The 17,739-nt window shown below is 39.2% G+C and overlaps 1 protein-coding gene across 2 annotated transcripts in view; it reads right to left on the reverse strand.

Annotated features, from left to right (window-relative positions):
• LOC311068098 (uncharacterized protein) overlaps positions 1–16,305 on the reverse strand; it is a 43,345-nt gene extending 27,040 nt beyond the window's left edge. The window contains exons 1-5 of one of the 2 annotated variants that reach the window (XR_014603333.1): positions 15,637–16,305; positions 4,802–4,906; positions 4,635–4,715; positions 2,747–2,860; positions 2,101–2,437 (exon numbers count right to left, since the gene is read on the reverse strand). Coding sequence is in view for 1 of the 2 variants with exons in the window: in XM_084090316.1 (XP_083946442.1) it covers positions 2,101–2,437; positions 2,747–2,860; positions 4,635–4,715; positions 4,802–4,906; positions 15,637–16,020 (1,021 nt within the window). In the remaining variant the exon portion in view is untranslated. The remainder of the gene's footprint in view (positions 1–2,100; positions 2,438–2,746; positions 2,861–4,634; positions 4,716–4,801; positions 4,907–15,636) is intronic. The other variant, XM_084090316.1, reaches the window with a different exon arrangement.
• Positions 16,306–17,739: the final 1,434 nt, after the last annotated feature.

Consider the following 17,739-nt stretch of genomic DNA (forward strand, 5'->3'; position numbering starts at 1 on the left):
GGCCAAAAATATGCCGTCCCGCCCCTCCCTGTTCGGCGATCAGGTTTCATTCTCGCGCAGCTTCCATGAGCGGGTCTTTTCCGCGCCGCGCTCTCCGTTCCGTGTATGTGTGTGTATATATGTGTCGGCGCGCTGCTGCGCCGCTCCGTGTTTGCGCTGCGCGTTCTGCTCTGTCGTTAATGGCCCAAACGCTCCAGTCATGTACCGATCACACACTGGAAAAGCAAAGTCCGCTCAAATAACGTGAAATTTCTCAGTAGTAGACTTCTGTTTGCAATAGCCCTACTGCTGGTATTCATGCTGGGCAACAATGGTGCAATTACCTGCTCTGATCACATGCTCTGGTAATAATAGCTTTGTACGACTATATTTTATTTTGATAATTAGTAAAAAAAAATATATATATAAAAAAAAGTTAAATTATGTTGATTGATTATTGAAAAAGAATAATATATTGATAATATATTGATGTTTAATATTATTTTAATACAGGGCTATTAATTAGGTTATTCTAAGTTTAAATATTGATGATTACAAGCTTGGGGGAAATGCAATTAATTGCAATTAATTACAGCAAACTGTGCAATTAATTAGTTAATTTTTTTTAAACGATTCCCAGCCCTAATTTATATAAAAATACTTGCATGTAATTACAGCTGTAATTCATTTCTGTAATCACATCTATAATTACACTGTTAACCTTGGCTTTGTCAGGTTTGGCATAGACGAAGCAGACAGAATGGTAAGTTAAATGCTTTAATTTGCAGAATGGATCGGTACAGCGAAAAAGGTGAGTAAACAGTAAGTTGAATTTCAGATGATAGCTTAACTGAAGTGTAACCAAGTCTCTCTCTCTCTTTCTCTTGCAGATGATGATGAAGGAGTTCCTTAGAAGACGGAATGGTGACTGGCTGAGAAGATCGGGATCGAAGGTGGGAATACAGGTAAGTATGGCAGAGAGTCTGTGTCATGTGTAGACGAGATCAGACAATGACTGAATGTTTGTAGCAGGTATATATGGGTGAACTGATAATGAGGTCCAGGTGACGGTGATTAGTAATCAGGTGACAATGAGCGTGTGAATGACTGAGTGGGCGGAGTGAGGGAATGAGTGGAAGGAGATGGTGATGGAATCCTGACAGGCTTACACCTTAACCCACACTTAAACTAAGCCTGGCTCCGCCCTCCTACGTACTTCCGCTCAATTTTCAGTTTCCTTCAGTACTCCGTCTGGGTTTGCGGTATATTCGTGGGTTTTCTCCAGCCAAATTTTTACCGGTCCAATCAGTGAACAGAGGGAGTGGCTGAGAACGATGACGTTGAGGTCGTGCGTTAGTTTGAGTTGTAGGGTTACGTCACGACCAAAAGTTAGCGATTGGTTATGACAGATCCAGAGTGGCTCTGGGCAGATCCAATAGTTTTAAACTTCAACAGAGTACCCGCCTACAAGGAAGTTAACGCTTGTCAATGGAGAGTGGCCAGACTCTCTGTACAAATGAAATGTACCTAACAAATATTTTTTAATGCAAGTACATAGTAGTTAATATAAATGGATATTGATTGATTTGCAGGTGTAAAATGCAGATGAAGGCCCCTGTAATGCCCATGTTATATTAAAGGGGCTTTATATAGAGTTCAGAAACCCTTGTCACCGGTGGCTTTTAAGTGAAAAGTCAATTGTTTTTATAATTGTTGTTTTGGACCCCATTGACTTCCATTGAATGGAAAAAACTGTCTTCAAAATAACTTGTTTTCCACAGATAAAGAAAGCCATACAGGTTTGGAATGACATGATGGTGAGTAAATAATGACATGATGGTGAGTAAATAATGACAGAACTATCCCTTTAATCCCAGACAGCAACGTAGTGTTAGCCCAGATCTAGGCCACATGTGGATTCCACGCGGGCCAGATGTGGGCCGGATCTGGGCCGACATTATGTTGCCATCTGTGATAAAACTAGTTTTAACATTGGCATCTTTTCAAGCCATAAGCCTCTTTGTGTGGTCACCATGAAATATAAATGTGATTAGAATTATGAATGAATAATAGAATTAACGCAGGATGTTGTCGGTTGAGACCCTGCTGTGTATGTCGTACCCATTGCAGTGAGGAGATCCTGCAGATGTTGAAGCTGGGTCCGATCAGCCTTGTTTGCTTCCAGCTGTCCCACACGGGTCTCCAGACTCTCGTGTCTGTCTCTCAGTCTGCCCACCTCCTTCAGAGCCTCTACGGTCTCTGGGTAACGCTCGGCCCCAACGCTGACCCGGCCCGTCGCAGTGCACAGAGCCTCGTCAGACAGGGACTGATGTGGAGAAGAGAGATCTACACCAGGTGTCCCACCTGTACCTGCTCTGTCATCCTTGATCGGGCTACCAAGGTTCAAAGGGAGAACGGGTACGGTGTCTTTAGCGGCGGAGACTGTGCCTTGCAACCCCTGGGAACGCAAGAGGGAATGTCATTTACAAAAGCACAGTTCATGCCACCTGAGGCTGAGATGAATGTCTTCATTTTTGGCCTCAGTTTCTGTTTGTAGATGTTGGTTATGCATTTACATTTAGCAAATCATTCATTCAGGTCAATGTTTGCCTCAACTGCAGCTGCCGCCTGCTCTGACAAAACAATGACTGCGATAAGAACTGCGGTGAGATTTAGGATGGTTGTGAAAGGTTACTGGCTTCTGAAAGCTACAGGACACACTAAATTGACTTTGCGCTGTGTATTGAGTGATTACGGCTGGACGTGCCTCCTGGATCTTCTGCCTCTCGCTGATGAGCGCCGCCTGCATCTCGTCCCATGTGACACACTGTGTGAGCTCCTCTGGAACAGGGTACTGGGCCATCTTGTCCTTCAGCTCTTTCTGAAAGAGAGGAAAAATGTAATTCGGCATTTTCTTAATAAACATGACACAATAATTATCTGACCACATAAAGTCCTTTTTATTGTTTCAGCACAAATCTCGCTCATCAGGAACAGTTACCCTAAAGTGGAAAACACTAGCCGCGTTTCCATTACCCTTTAAATTGCGCATTGAAAATACGCCCAATGGAAACACGTCAATTTCGCAAAAACTCCCATTTATTGCAAAAAAGTTTTTACGCTCGCATGAGGTGGTTTTTCAGGCAATTCGAAAAAGAAATATTTCGCAAAACTGCAATGGAAACAGTTTTTGCGCATTTACAGGTCACCTGACGTAGATGAAGCGGTGTGTTTGGACATAATACGAGACAGAGTTCTTTATTAAATTCATATAAGATGAAAGAATTACAGGAATAATGGATTCTAAACCTCAAAGAAATGCCACAATCAAGACCTCGAAGCAGATATGAGGGAGAAACACCCAGAAACACCTCATATGTGCCGCTCACAAGTATAATAAGGGTCGTTCCTTACCATTAATACTTGGAAAACACACATACATCTCCTTCGATTAATAATAATGGCTAGTGCAGTGGCTGGGATATAGTACATAAACCTACCAACGTCCGTTGCCATGGTTTTTGGAATGATTTTACGCGAGCAATGGAAACGCTGTCATTTCGCAATTGTTTTTTGTCGACATTTGAATTTTTTTCAAATCTGTAATGGAAACGTGCCCCATGATGCCCGTTATTGAGGTGCATTGTGGGATTGAATGAGTGCACTCGATAATGTCCACTATGGTTTTGGACAACACTACAAATGGCCGGTCCCTCAAATAGTGCCTTATTTAAGGGTACTGGGGGCGATTTCGGAGACAGCCTGGGTCAGGGAACACATGACAGGGAAACAGAACGAACAAAACATAATCCTGACAGCACTATTATAATGCAAAATGATGAATTCTTCATGCTTTAGTTATTCATTGTCTGTGTTTTAGTGAGTTGGAAAAGGTATATTCACAACGTAACTTCCACAATCTGACTAGCACGTACAATTTTTGAATGAAATTAAAGGGGTGGTTGATTATGATTTCACATTTCTAACTTTAGTTAGTGTGTAATGTTGCTGTTTGAGCCTAAAACAACATCTGCAAAGTTACAACGCTCAAAGTTCAAAGCAAAGGGAGATATTTGCTTTTACAGAAATCGCTTTTTAAGGACCACAACAAACGACTGGTAGAGACTACAATGAGCTTCTTCATGAAAAATTTACATAAACCCCACCCCCGGGAACACGATTTAAAGATTATCAAGACAGAATATGCTAATCAATGATTAGAAGATAGATAACTCCACATCAGCAACATAAATTCATCAACTAACCATTCAGTAACGTCCTTGTTGCATTCTACATGTTGTCACTCCTTCTTGAGTCTCTCCATCTTTGTCTGACTGCGGTTTGAACATAAAAGGCTAAAAGTTTTTGAAATATTCAGTGCGTGTCTGTGTGAGGTAAAAATAAATATAAAAAATATCTGTGGGGTATTTTGTGCACTCTGGGGACATCAGAGACTTATTTTACATCTTTAATACTTTTATTTCAAAAGGACTTTCAACAGGAATCGATGTGATCTGGAGATCGCGTGAGGGATGTAAAGTGACTTCTGTGTACAAGAGGCTTCATAAATTGGCTCACTTTTGACAGTGGACTTTATTTGTTTGTGAAATTTCATGAGGGTGAAGTTATTTTTGGTTGAACTATTCCTCACTCACCGTGGTGTTGTCCAGATCTTGCACTCGGTTGCAATACTGCTCCATAGCCACAATACGGTCACCCAACTCATTCATGTTCAGCTGAGGATGACAACATGTTATCAAGTGCTGAATATAAATGAGCAGAAATGTGAGTGATACTGGTGTGTGTGTGTGTGTGTGTTCACCTGGCTGAGCTGACCATTCAGCGCATCAACTTCCTGTCTCAGATCATCTCTGGACTCTTTGAGCGCCTGGACTTCCTTCAGCAGGTCTTGGATTAAGTCCATACACTGAGGAGGAAACAGTCTTTGAAGATTTACTTGGTTTCATTTCATACCTCTCATACTGGGCAAAAGTAACTGGGAAACAAACACGCTCTTCAGAGAAAAAGCCCATAATCCCTTTTGCCTGAACTTTGAAGAGGGATCAAACTCTATGAGAGCACTGCTGAATCAGTTAAGCACATCCTCCGTGTCTCTTTCTTTGAAAAGGCAAGTAATATACTTTCTGAACTTTTGACCTTTAACCCCACCAGAGGTTGCCATGACGGCACACAGCCCTGGGAATCAGCCTTGAATCAAACAGGATGTGGCATCGCTGTCCGCCCACTTTCTGATATGTTTGCGTAACCCCTGATGTCTAACCTGTGTTACTCTTAGTGCTGTTTGCTTCCCTGTGAGGCTCTGTTTGATGGACAAATTTATCTTGGATGTAACTTTATTAAACTGAAGGGATGACTAGCGTACAGAGGATGGAAGCTTGATTCCAACACAATAAGAAATAAAAAAGGTAATTGTGACACAATTGTGAGTTTAAATCTCTCAACTGCGTGATCCAAACTTGCAATTGCGAGTTATAAAGTCAGAATTAAGATATTTAACTTTTGCAATTCTAAGAAAAAACATTTTCCATCAGAATTTGACTTTATAACTCACAATTGTGAGTTTATATGCAAGAAAATGGCGAGATAAGTCAGAATTGCGATATAAACTCAAAATTGTGAGAAAAAAAGTCAGTATTGCGAGTGTAACGAAGACAGCTTAAGTAGATGCAGGATCCAAGTGCAGCAGGTTTTATTAAAGAAACTCAAAAGATAGCAAACTCAGACAGAGACTCGGGAACAGGAACAGGAACAGCCAACATACAACGCCAAGAACTCACCAAGACTGAAACAAGACACAGGGCTTAAATACACAGACAGACAAGCTAAACAAGATAACAAGGGGGCGTGGCTAATGAAAAACCCCTGGGGAGACTAATCAACATAACAGGGAACTGCTAAACATAGGATGAGACAGGGGAACACAGACATGAATCGTGACAGCGAGATATAAACCCGCATTAGCGAGAATGCTGACTTTATATCTCGCTATTCTGACTTTATAACTTGCAATTGCGAGTTATAAAGTCAGAATTAAGATATAAACTCAATTCTAAGAAAAGAAATTCAGTCTTTTTTCCCCTCAGAATTGCACTTTTTAACTCGCAATTGCGAGTTAATATGCAAAAAACTCTCAATTGCGAGAATATTGACTTTATATCTCGCAATTCTGACTTTATAACTTGCAATTGTGAGTTTATTTCTCACAGTTGTGAGGGGAAAAAAGTCAGAATTGTGAGATAAAAAGTCGCAATTATCTTCTGAATTGTTTTATTCTGTGGAGGAAGTGTAGATGTGTAGATGACAAATATGAATTAGATTATTATACTGACTATCAAGACAGTTACTGACTGTTCAATCCTTCCTTGTCAATGAAAATACAACTCTAGCAAAAAAAACAAAACAAGCTATTAACATGTTTTTGGACAAAGACAGAGTTATACAGTGTTTGTGGACACATAGCATGAAACTGATTGTTTTTAGATAGTAATACCATGTTTTTGAGCATGTGCCATGGCAATATATATATATATTTTTTTTTGTTATATGGGATTATTTTTAGACGTGTATTATGGTAATACCCTTTTTATTTATTTACTGATCTATTTTGGTAGTGTTGGGACATATAACAATGGAAATACTCTGCTTCTAGACCTTTTTTTGAAAATCTGGTAATACCCTGTTTTTTTTAATATAAAATACCATGGAAATACTATGGCTGTTATCTTGTAGTACCTTATAAACACTATGGTATATGAATATAGTAATTAGTCAGTTCCATTTCCATATTATGTGATGGTACACAAAATAGTACACCTACAAAACAGTATTAAAAACTACCATGGTAATATTATAGCTTTTGGGAGTACCATGTAAAATACTATTTATAATTCTATTACTATGATATACAGTCATGTGAAAAAGAAAGGATACCCTACTGAATTCTATGGTTTTACGTATTAGGACATAATAAAAAAATCATCTGGACCTTTGCAGGTCTTAAAATGAGGTAAATACAACCTCAGATGAATAACAACACATGACATATTACACCATGTCATTATTTATTTAACAAAAACTAGACCAAAATGAAAAGCTGTGTGTGACAAACTAAGTACAGCCTTACTGTTTCCATAGGAATTAAGAGAGTAAGAATCAATCAGTCTCTGCTAATCAAATGTCTTTGATGAATTGATCATCAGCAAGTGTGATCTCCTCAATAAAAGCAGGAGTTTTGTCAGTTTGCTGGTCTGGATCATTCAGGTGTGTGTGTTCACACAATAACAAGGAGGAAAGACAACAGCAATGATCTTAGAGAAGCAGTTGTTGCTGCCATCAATCTGAGAAGGGTTATACGGCCATTTCCAAACCATCTAAAGTCCATTATTCTACAGTGAGGAAGATTATTCACAAGCGGAAAACATTCAAGACAGCAGCCAATCTTCCCATGAGTGGACGTCCCAGCAGATTCACCCCAGGTCAGAGAAATCACAAAACACCCAAGAGCTTCATCTCAGACTCTACAGGCCTCAGTTAACATGTGAAATCTTCAAGTTCATGACAGTACAATCAGAAAAAGACGGGACAAGTATGGCATGTTTGGGAGGGTTGCCAGGAGAAATAATCTTCTCTCTAAAACGAAGCACAGCAGCACAGCTTAGACACAAGTCACTGAGTCGATCATGAACTCCTCTGTAAACCAAAGTATTCTAGAGTCTAATGTGAGACTATCTGTCCGAAAGATAAAGCTTGGGTCGTGCAACAGGACAATGATCCCAGGAACACCAGCAAATCTACAACAGAAGGGCTGAAAAAGACAAGAATCAAAGTGTTGCAGTGACCCAGTCAAAGTCCAGACCTCAGGAGAGACCTCAGAAAGCTGTGCATTAACAGATGCCCACAAACCTCAATGAACTGAAGCAACGTTGTAAAGAAGAGCGGGACAAAATTCCTCCACATCAATGTGAGAGACTAATACTGACACACATAGAACGATTCCTTACAAGCTATTGAATCATAGGGTGTACTTAGTTTTTCACACATGGCTTCTCCATTTTGGCTTTAATTTTGTTAAATAAATAATGACACGGTGTAATATGTCATGTGTTGTTGTTCAGATGATTTTTATAATGTTCTGATACATAAAAGCATAACATTCTAAAGGGTGTGCTTTCTTTTTCACATGACTGTATATTGAAGTGTATAAGACGTTGAAGTACTGTGATATTACCATTAGATAACAGATATGCATACACAATGGTTCAAAAGTTTGAAGTCAGTACGACTTTTATTCAGTAAGGGTGCATTAAATGAATCAAAAGTGTCAGTAAACACATTTAGAATGTTATAAAAAATGTCCATTTCAAAGAAATGCTGTTGTTTTTTTAAAAACATTTATTAATTAAAGAATCGTGGGGAGAAAAGGTATCATGGTTTCCATAAAAAAATATTACGCTGTCCGAAATGTTTATTGAGCATCAAATCATCATATTAGAATGATTTCTGATGGATCTGAAGTAAGCAGAAAGAATAAATTACATTTTAAAATATATTCAAATAGGTCATAAATCATAATAATACTTCACAATATGGCAGTGTTACTGTATTTTTGGATGCAGAATTAGCATTAGAGTCTTTGTTAAACCCCAAACTTCTGAACCGCAGTGTATCACAGAACACCTCAGGTACTATAGTCGTGCCGCGGTCCGTTTCGCAAGGGACGATTTGTCATTATGAACCTGACAGCCCATTTGTTTATGGTAATTAGGTATGATAAGAATTTAGTCCAGCTGTTCACAGCAAATATAAACGACACACACAAGCTGTTTAACAAGTCAGTCATCGTTTGTTCTTTAACGACGCGAGTCATCGCCACAGGAGAGTTCAAACTGTCCCGGCTCGTCATTTTGTCACCATGACACCGTATCAGGGCACAGGGCTCTACTCCACACCCCGGTTCAGTCAAAACACCAGAAGTGAATATGATAGGGAACACCCTAACCTCATCAGACCTGGGAAAGAGCATGTGATGACTCGTCGGTTTATGCAACCACACACCCCCCCGGGAATCATTACCATCCAGACCCCCCTTGACGTTCCTCATTGAAGGCATCACTCCAATGAGCCGGTGTTTTTTTCTGCGGGTCACATGTTTGACGCCAGCATTGCTGTGGGTCACAAGTGCTTCTCAATCCTGTCCGGCCTCCCCGGATTCGGCTGGCGGGGGTCATCTGAGGGCACTGGCGGATAACCATGGGTGACTCCAAACATGTCCAAACCAAACATTAATGATTAAGAAGATGAGCAGGACCTCCCCGTGCACCGGCGGCTCTGCGGGAGGCTCATTACTGTGGATGGATGAAGACGTGATCGCAGCTAAAGCCAGACTCAGCGTCATGTAAGACGTATCCGTGCTGCAACACTAATGTCTTCCACCTTCTTATTACAGTTAAGATAGATGAAGGGAGTTGTGTGTAAACCTGAAGACTGGTGTGAATCACTCACAACCAACCAAACGCTTGGATACACCTGACTGAATGCATGTTTCTGATGATCATAACCCTGTGTGATTATAATGCCACTGGGTACAAAAAAAAAATATGTTAGGACTGTTTCTTTTTTTATTAAGTTGCCAGTCACCACCAGAGTTTTTAATCATTTTCACAAAAATGTCATGAATGTTTTGTTGAATGAATATCTGAATATGCAATTTATCAAAGAAATAACAGAGCCTCTGCCTTTAAAATAAATAAATAAATGTGTTATGCCTGCTTCATGCATTCCTTTTTTTATCAACACTTAAATGTTGGTAAGTATTATAAAAAAGCAACATTTTGAACAAAATGCTGAGATTTTTTTTATTTTATTTTTTTAAAAGACTACAGCGTGCAAAAGCAATGCGTTTATCGCTTGTTTCTGCTGCTTTTTTGTCTGTGTTTTGACCCGGAGAGTCTGAACTCTTTCAGAAGATGCGTAATCGCACCCTCTACTGTATAACCCCATCAATGAAATTAAAGAGTTCAAATTAATTGTTGTTTGCCAATCAACATACAGCAAAAAGTGTTTACCCTCCACACAGACTTGATCTATTTCATGATGCCTCATTTTAGTCTACTGTGCATGTTAACAGGCTGAGCAGAACTGTGTTTGGACTAAAACACTTGTGAAATGTGTCCATGTGGTGAATAGGCAGAGGTGGGTAGAGTATCCAAAAACTGTACTCAAGTAAAAGTACAAGTACTTATAGAAATATTTACTCAAAGTAAAAATAAAAGTCATATTCTTAATAGATACTTGAGTAAGAGTAAAAAAGTATCCACTGAAAAAACTACTCAAGTAGCTAGTTACTTCGGATCATATAGGCCTATATATATATGAAGACTTCGTGATGCAAAAGCCTTTAAGTGCCATCTGAAATGTTCTTCTAAAGCAAGCATTTTTATCAAGCTTGTATATTTAAGTTCAATAACTTCACTTTAATGACAATTAATAGGTACTTTTCATTGCCATTTAAGTGAAATTACTGAACATAAACATACAAGTTTGATAAAAAATGCTCTTTTAGAAGAACATTTCAGATGGTACTTAGAGGCTTTTGCATCTAAAGTAGTCATATATAAAATGATATTATTTAGATTTTTTTATTTTTATTTAAATGACTATTATTATCATAAGCAGATCTTCGCAACAAAAACAGAAGAGAAAAGCATTATTTCTGCCATCTGTAGGCCTATAGCCCGAAAATCATTGCCTGTCCTTTGGTTTGTATGATAGTAACTTATAAAACTACATTTGGATTATTAGACAATGTCGAAATAAAGTGAATCTGCAGAGTGTCGCATTGACACAGAGAAGAAAGAGTTAAAACTCTTCACATGTGCTCGCGCTCATGACTGCCAACGTTACTTAACATCTGAACACAAAAAAACAAACAAAAGTACATCGACGGATCTTCTTCTGTCTGTTCTCTAAAATATAATCAAATGTATATTTCTGCAAGCATGTTTAAACTGGTTAACTGTGTCTACGGCAGGCAAAGGCATTCGTTTTCAAGTCGAGTTCGCACGCCAGTGCGCAACAATACACACAAACTACCGCGGGATGGCGGGTGTTCATTAACTGTGAACAATAGTAGCTTATTTAATGTATAAATTAATGTATATGTCCAAAAAACGGGTAATGTCATACTTTCTAGTAGTGCTATCGTGGCGTAATAATCTGTTTGGTTGTAAAATGTATTACCTGAGTGAAATGAAATCGAATATATGTCCTGTGGAATCATTCATTCACAGACAGCTTACAAAGATGTTCAACTAATAAAGATCTTCATCGCTGTCAAATATATGATGCATTTGCTCTCACTTGACTGTACTGTAGGTCCACGGCCACTTCATCCAACGCTCTTGATGTCCTTAAATCTTCCAGTTAACGTTACGACTCCGAGTCGAGTGTGAATTGAAAGCGCTTCAGACGATTCAGTGCGTGCAGGAACTGAATAGTTCATTCAAACTGATTCGGGAACCGATTTAGACAGATCTGCCAAATTGTTTGATGAAGTATTTGAACAGAATCGACTAAAAGAGTGATTCACTTGTAAATTGAGCATCGCTCAAGCCCAGAAAAAAAAAAAGATATAGTCCTACAGCGCGCTTGGAATAAACTATACGCATTTAACAACACTTTATTGCATTAAAATAAAGTAACGAGAGGAACGTCGCCCAACGTAACGAAGTAAAAGTACAGTTTTTTCATTAGAAATGTACTCGAGTTAAAGTAAAAGTACCCACATTCAAATCTACTCTTAAAAGTACAATTTTGCCAAAAAAATACTCAAGTAAATGTACTTCGTTACTACCCACCTCTGTGAATAGGAAGTGTTATTTGACGTCCATCACTGATATTTAAAGGACAATTCCGGTGAAAAATGAACCTAGGGGTAATTAACACATGGTTACCGAGTCGATTGTTCCCTGCGATGCGTTTTCATGAAAATCTAATGTAAAGAGTTTTATCTCTAAAAACAGATTAGCTTATAACGCTAGTATATGGGGCACAGAGTAAGTAAAAGTAAATCGCTAGTTAATACCACTAACAAGGCTCAAAATAGCCTCACACTAACACGGTAGCATAATGAGGGTCCCTACATGCAAACCGAAGCATTGAGAACTTTGTTAGTGTACAGACAGTTTAATAAGAAGATACTTTATAAATACAGTACATTACGCGTTTACAGACAGGCATCATCTTGGAAAACAGTCTCGACTAATCGAGTCACGAACGCCGCGCTACGTTATATTTCACAAACGTAATTCCTATCGACCAGCTCACTTAGCACGGCGTTCGTGACTCGATTAGTCTTTATAAAGTATCTTCTTATTAAACTGTCTGTACACTTACAAAGTTCTCAATGCTTCGGTTTGCATGTAGGGACCCTCATTATGCTACCGTGTTAGTGTGAGGCTATTTTGAGCCTTGTTAGTGGCATTAACTAGCGATTTACTTTTACTTACTCTGTGCCCCATATACTAGTGTTATAAGCTAATCTGTTTTTAGAGATAAAACTCTATACATTCGATTTTCATGAAAACGCATCCCAGGGAACGATCGACTCGGTAACCATGTGTTAATTACCCCTAGGTTCATTTTTCACCGGAATTGTCCTTTAAGTATCTGAGAAACAGGGGTTTGGGGAGTGTGACGAACATGTAGTTTGAGGAACACGAGACACAGATGGTGTTATTTGAGAATGGAGCTCAGTGTCATTGGGTCATTGTTCTGTGGGCTTTCATCAGTCATCTAGAGCTGATGAAACATTCAGCCTCCTGCAGACCCCCAACAGAGGAGCCGCTCGCTCGCCGGCCCGGGCCTCTGCACATCACAGCTCAACTCACAATGCCTTTCACAGTCATAAACTTTGCTTTTAACAACAACAACCAAAAACTTAATTTAGGAATACTCTTCTATACAATTAATAAATCAATATAAAAAAAATGTCAGATCATGTTGGAAGAACTCTTAATTTCCCAGATTTCAGTATAATAATCACACAATAGAATTAGCCTACACAATCAATATTAAAATTTTAAGTTCAATATTAATTTAATTTGTTCAATATTCGTAGAGAAACGTGTCATTTACATCTCAGGGAACAAAGTATTCACAATTATTGTTTAATTATTCATGTTGTCTAAATTTTTTTTAATTCAGTCAGTGCCTTTTCCCATTCAAATTCCGAAATAAGATCCTGTGGGGTTTTTTAATTCCCACTGGTGAACCAATGAAGTGCAACAGTCGGATTCTGGAAGTAAAAACCTTTCGTTTTCTCCATAGGGAAATTGATTTTTAATAAAAACTTATTAACCTTTATGAGATACACACTGTGAGCTACAAGGTCGTTTACCAATGGTATTTGCTTCTGTTAAAGCCATCACCCCGCTTTATTTCAACTTAGTTTTAAAATTATCACGTTGAATAGAGGAATTTGCGGTGGGATTAATTAACCTTTTTATTAAGATGAACTAATTAACTAATTTAATTTACAATACTTAGGCCTATTAACTGTAACCAGCCCTGATTAATGAGTGTTTGGGTTTAAAAGAGAAAGAGTGTAAGGATGTGATCAATCAGTGACGAGAATGAGGAATATAATGATGATTAGATGTACATTCATTCACAACCTTCTTACCATTATTTGTGTTTTCGATTGTCAAACAAATGAGGCATATTTGACTACATAGTATGTTAATGTAATACTACATAGCATACTATGTTTTCAAACAATCACTGAATTATAAAACTTTTTTTGATTATGATTATCAAATTATGATTATCACGTATACACTCATAATAATAAAGGATCTTTATGGGCACATATAGTACCATGAAAGAACCTTTCCATTCCACAAAAGGTTCTTTATACTGGAAAAAAGGTTCTTTAGATTATCAAAATGTTCTATCTTCACACTTAGGGAACGGAGCCGTGAAAACGACTAAATGCTGTATTATTCATGCCAGGCCAGTAGATGGCGATGTCACTTTGTAAAGAAACACTACATATAGACTGAACACGACGTCACCGTTTTCACAAATTCACGTTTTTGTAGTTTAGATAATAACGTTATGTTTTCATTGTTGTGTAAATGAATGGCCAAATCGCATTAAAAAATCTGTTTTTAGTTGAGGGGCCGTTTACACAACACAAAACCTCTTATATGTTTTGGCCGTTCATTTTTTGGGGGCCTGAAAAACGCAAACTTTTGAAAACGAGTTTCAAAGTGCACGTTTTTGAAAACGGCACTGTTATCGTCTCTGTGTAAGCTGTAAACACGTGAATTTGTGAAAACAGTGATGTCATGCACATGCGTATTACGTGTTCAGCCTATATGTAGTGTTTCTTTACAAAGTGACATCGCCATCTACTGGCCTGACATGAATAATACAGCGATTTTACTCGTTTTCATGGATCCGTGTGAACGGGATTGTTTTGACATAGTGTCTGTACACTAAGGGTCTGTTTACACGAAGTCGTTTTCAACTAAAAACGTAAAACTTTTTATGCGTTTCGGCTGTTCATTTACACGACAACAGCGTTTTGGGTGCCTGAAAACACAAACTTTTGAAAACGATCTCCGTGTAAACAACAAAAATGCAAATCTCTGAAAACGATGACGTCATGCACATGCTTATTACGTGTTCAGTCTATAGTGTTTCATCGCCATCTAATGGCCTGGCAACAGAATACAGAGTTTTTAGTCGTTTTCTTTGATACGTGTGAATGGGGATCGTTTTGACAATGGTGTCGTCTGTACGCGGAAAACTCAAAGGAAAACTTTTCCGTTCTTAGCCGTTTTAAAACCGTTTTAAGCATATCGTTGTTGTGTAAAACATATCCTAAAAATCAAAGGAAAAACCTTTCCGTCATTAGTACATCATTGTCGTGTAAACACACCCTGAGAAAATAATGTTTTTTTTAAAGAGCTGTTCACTTAATTTTTACATAATTTACATAAACCCCGCCCCCGGAAATGCGATTTTATAGATTATCAAGACAGAATATGCTAATAAACGACTAGATTAGAAGATAACTACACATAAGATACATAAATTCATCAACTAACCATTCAAAAATGTTGTCTACATGTTGTCACTTCTTGAGTCTCTCCATCATTGTCTGACTGCGGTTTGAACATAAAAGGCTAAAAGTTTTTGAGATTTTCAGTGCGTGTCTGTGTGAGGTAATCGAAGATGCTGCTAACACACACGAGCTTGTGAAGCTCCGCCCCCTGTGCCGGGAGCAGCAGCTCATTTGCATTTAAAGGGACAGACACAAAAACTGTGCATTTTTGCTCACCCTCAAAAGGGAACAATTTGAACATGCTATAACAAAATCTTTGGGGTATTTTGAGCTCAAAGTTCACATATAGGCTACACACTCTGGGGACATCAAAGACTTATTTTACATCTTGTGGAAAGGGCATTATACCACCCCTTTAACTAATGTTTACTAACGAACCTTATTGTAAAGTGTTACCAGCAAGGTAAGTTATTAACTGTGTTCTGTGGTGATAGACCTACAGTGTAGTGGAGGTACCATGGTTCTGTAAAGCATACTTCTAGTTCACAGGAGTAGTTTCCTCTTACCTTGGACACCCCGTCCTCGTTCCCCTGGGTCTTCCTGCGGAGCTGCATGAGGGTCCACATGTCACTGAGCGCCGTGTCAGAGGAGCCCATGAGCTCGGAGGCGGTGGGAAGAGCCTCCAGTGCCCGCAGCTGCTCCTCCATCACCCGCACCCTCTCCTCCATCACCCGATGAGGGCTCGACGGCTCCAGCAGGGAAGCTTTGCTCTGTGCTGGGCTGTCATGGTCGTTGTCCGCCTCTTTCCATGCAGTTTTGACCCTCTCGATCTTCAGGTGTCCCAGGATGGCGTGTAGCAAAGTGTGCAAGGCGCTGAAATTGACCGCGCCGACATCAGGCGTCCCGATGGAGAGATCCAGCAGCTCATGCAGGCTTATGTCTGTCGACATGGTCTAAGCAAATAACGTTACGATGCTGTCAAAACCGACAATCACAGATATGCTCGTTTGAATGACTTCTCTCTGAACAAGTACGCAAGAGCCGATTTAGTCTGTTTACGAACATAATCACTTGATTATATCGGTTTAAACTGTTTTATCATGTTTGTGAGGAAGGTAGAATTATACTAAATCAGTTTATTGTGGCGATTAAAATGCGTCGCGTCTAGTTCATCATTTAAGTCACACGTTACCGGCTGCTTTGCTTTGGTCAAGTTTGCTCTCAGTTTACGTTCTCCCCGCCTTCTGAAGATGCTGATTGGTTTAAATGCCTCGCGTCATCGCGCTCTCTATCCTCATTGGATGAAGTCTCTGTTTGTCAACAGAAATTACCTGTGTTGTGAGCGGCGGCGTCTTTGGGTACTTAGCAACTGATTCAGTGGCAGCATCAGCACGTGAGAGCGGAGAGCAATAAACATGTAGTTTATATGATGTTACATGATAAAATAGCAAACTTAAAATAAAATAAAAAATAGCCCTAAAAGATTTATTTTCATTGGCCTACTATAAGCTAATCATAATGGCCAAAACAAATAGCCGAAGTGTATAACGCATTAAACGATTTCTTCGGTTTCTTTTTCACCATATTAAGATCTTTCTTATTAAGAATATAATGGAACAAATATTAAGAATATAAAGACCAAAATTATAAACATATAGGCTTATACACACACATGTATATGACCTACTGTATACACACATAGGTATATGTGTGTATCTGTATACATATATATTTGTGTGTATATGGAGATATATATACACTCACCTAAAGGATTATTAGGAACACCATACTAATACTGTGTTTGACCCCCTTTCGCCTTCAGAACTGCCTTAATTCTACGTGGCATTGATTCAACAAGATGCTGAAAGCATTCTTTAGAAATGTTGGCCCATATTGATAGGATAGCATCTTGCAGTTGATGGAGATTTGTGGGATGCACATCCAGGGCACGAAGCTCCCGTTCCACCACATCCCAAAGATGCTCTATTGGGTTGAGATCTGGTGACTGTGGGGGCCATTTTAGTACAGTGAACTCATTGTCATGTTCAAGAAACCAATTTGATTGATTCGAGCTTTGTGACATGGTGCATTATCCTGCTGGAAGTAGCCATCAGAAGAAGGGTACATGGTGGTCATAAAGGGATGGACATGGTCAGAAACAATGCTCAGGTAGGCCGTGGCATTTAAACGATGCCCAATTGGCACTAAGGGGCCTAAAGTGTGCCAAGAAAACATCCCCCACACCATTACACCACCACCACCAGCCTGCACAGTGGTAACAAGGCATGATGGATCCATGTTCTCATTCTGTTTACGCCAAATTCTGACTCTACCATCTGAATGTCTCAACAGAAATCGAGACTCATCAGACCAGGCAACATTTTTCCAGTCTTCAACTGTCCAATTTTGGTGAGCTCGTGCAAATTGTAGCCTCTTTTTCCTATTTGTAGTGGAGATGAGTGGTACCCGGTGGGGTCTTCTGCTGTTGTAGCCCATCCGCCTCAAGGTTGTGCGTGTTGTGGCTTCACAAATGCTTTGCTGCATACCTCGGTTGTAACGAGTGGTTATTTCAGTCAAAGTTGCTCTTCTATCAGCTTGAATCAGTCGGCCCATTCTCCTCTGACCTCTAGCATCAACAAGGCATTTTCGCCCACAGGACTGCCGCATAC

The sequence above is a fragment of the Abramis brama genome, assembly GCF_963993115.1.
Source record: "Abramis brama genome assembly, chromosome: 1".
Lineage (NCBI taxonomy): Eukaryota > Metazoa > Chordata > Actinopteri > Cypriniformes > Leuciscidae > Abramis > Abramis brama.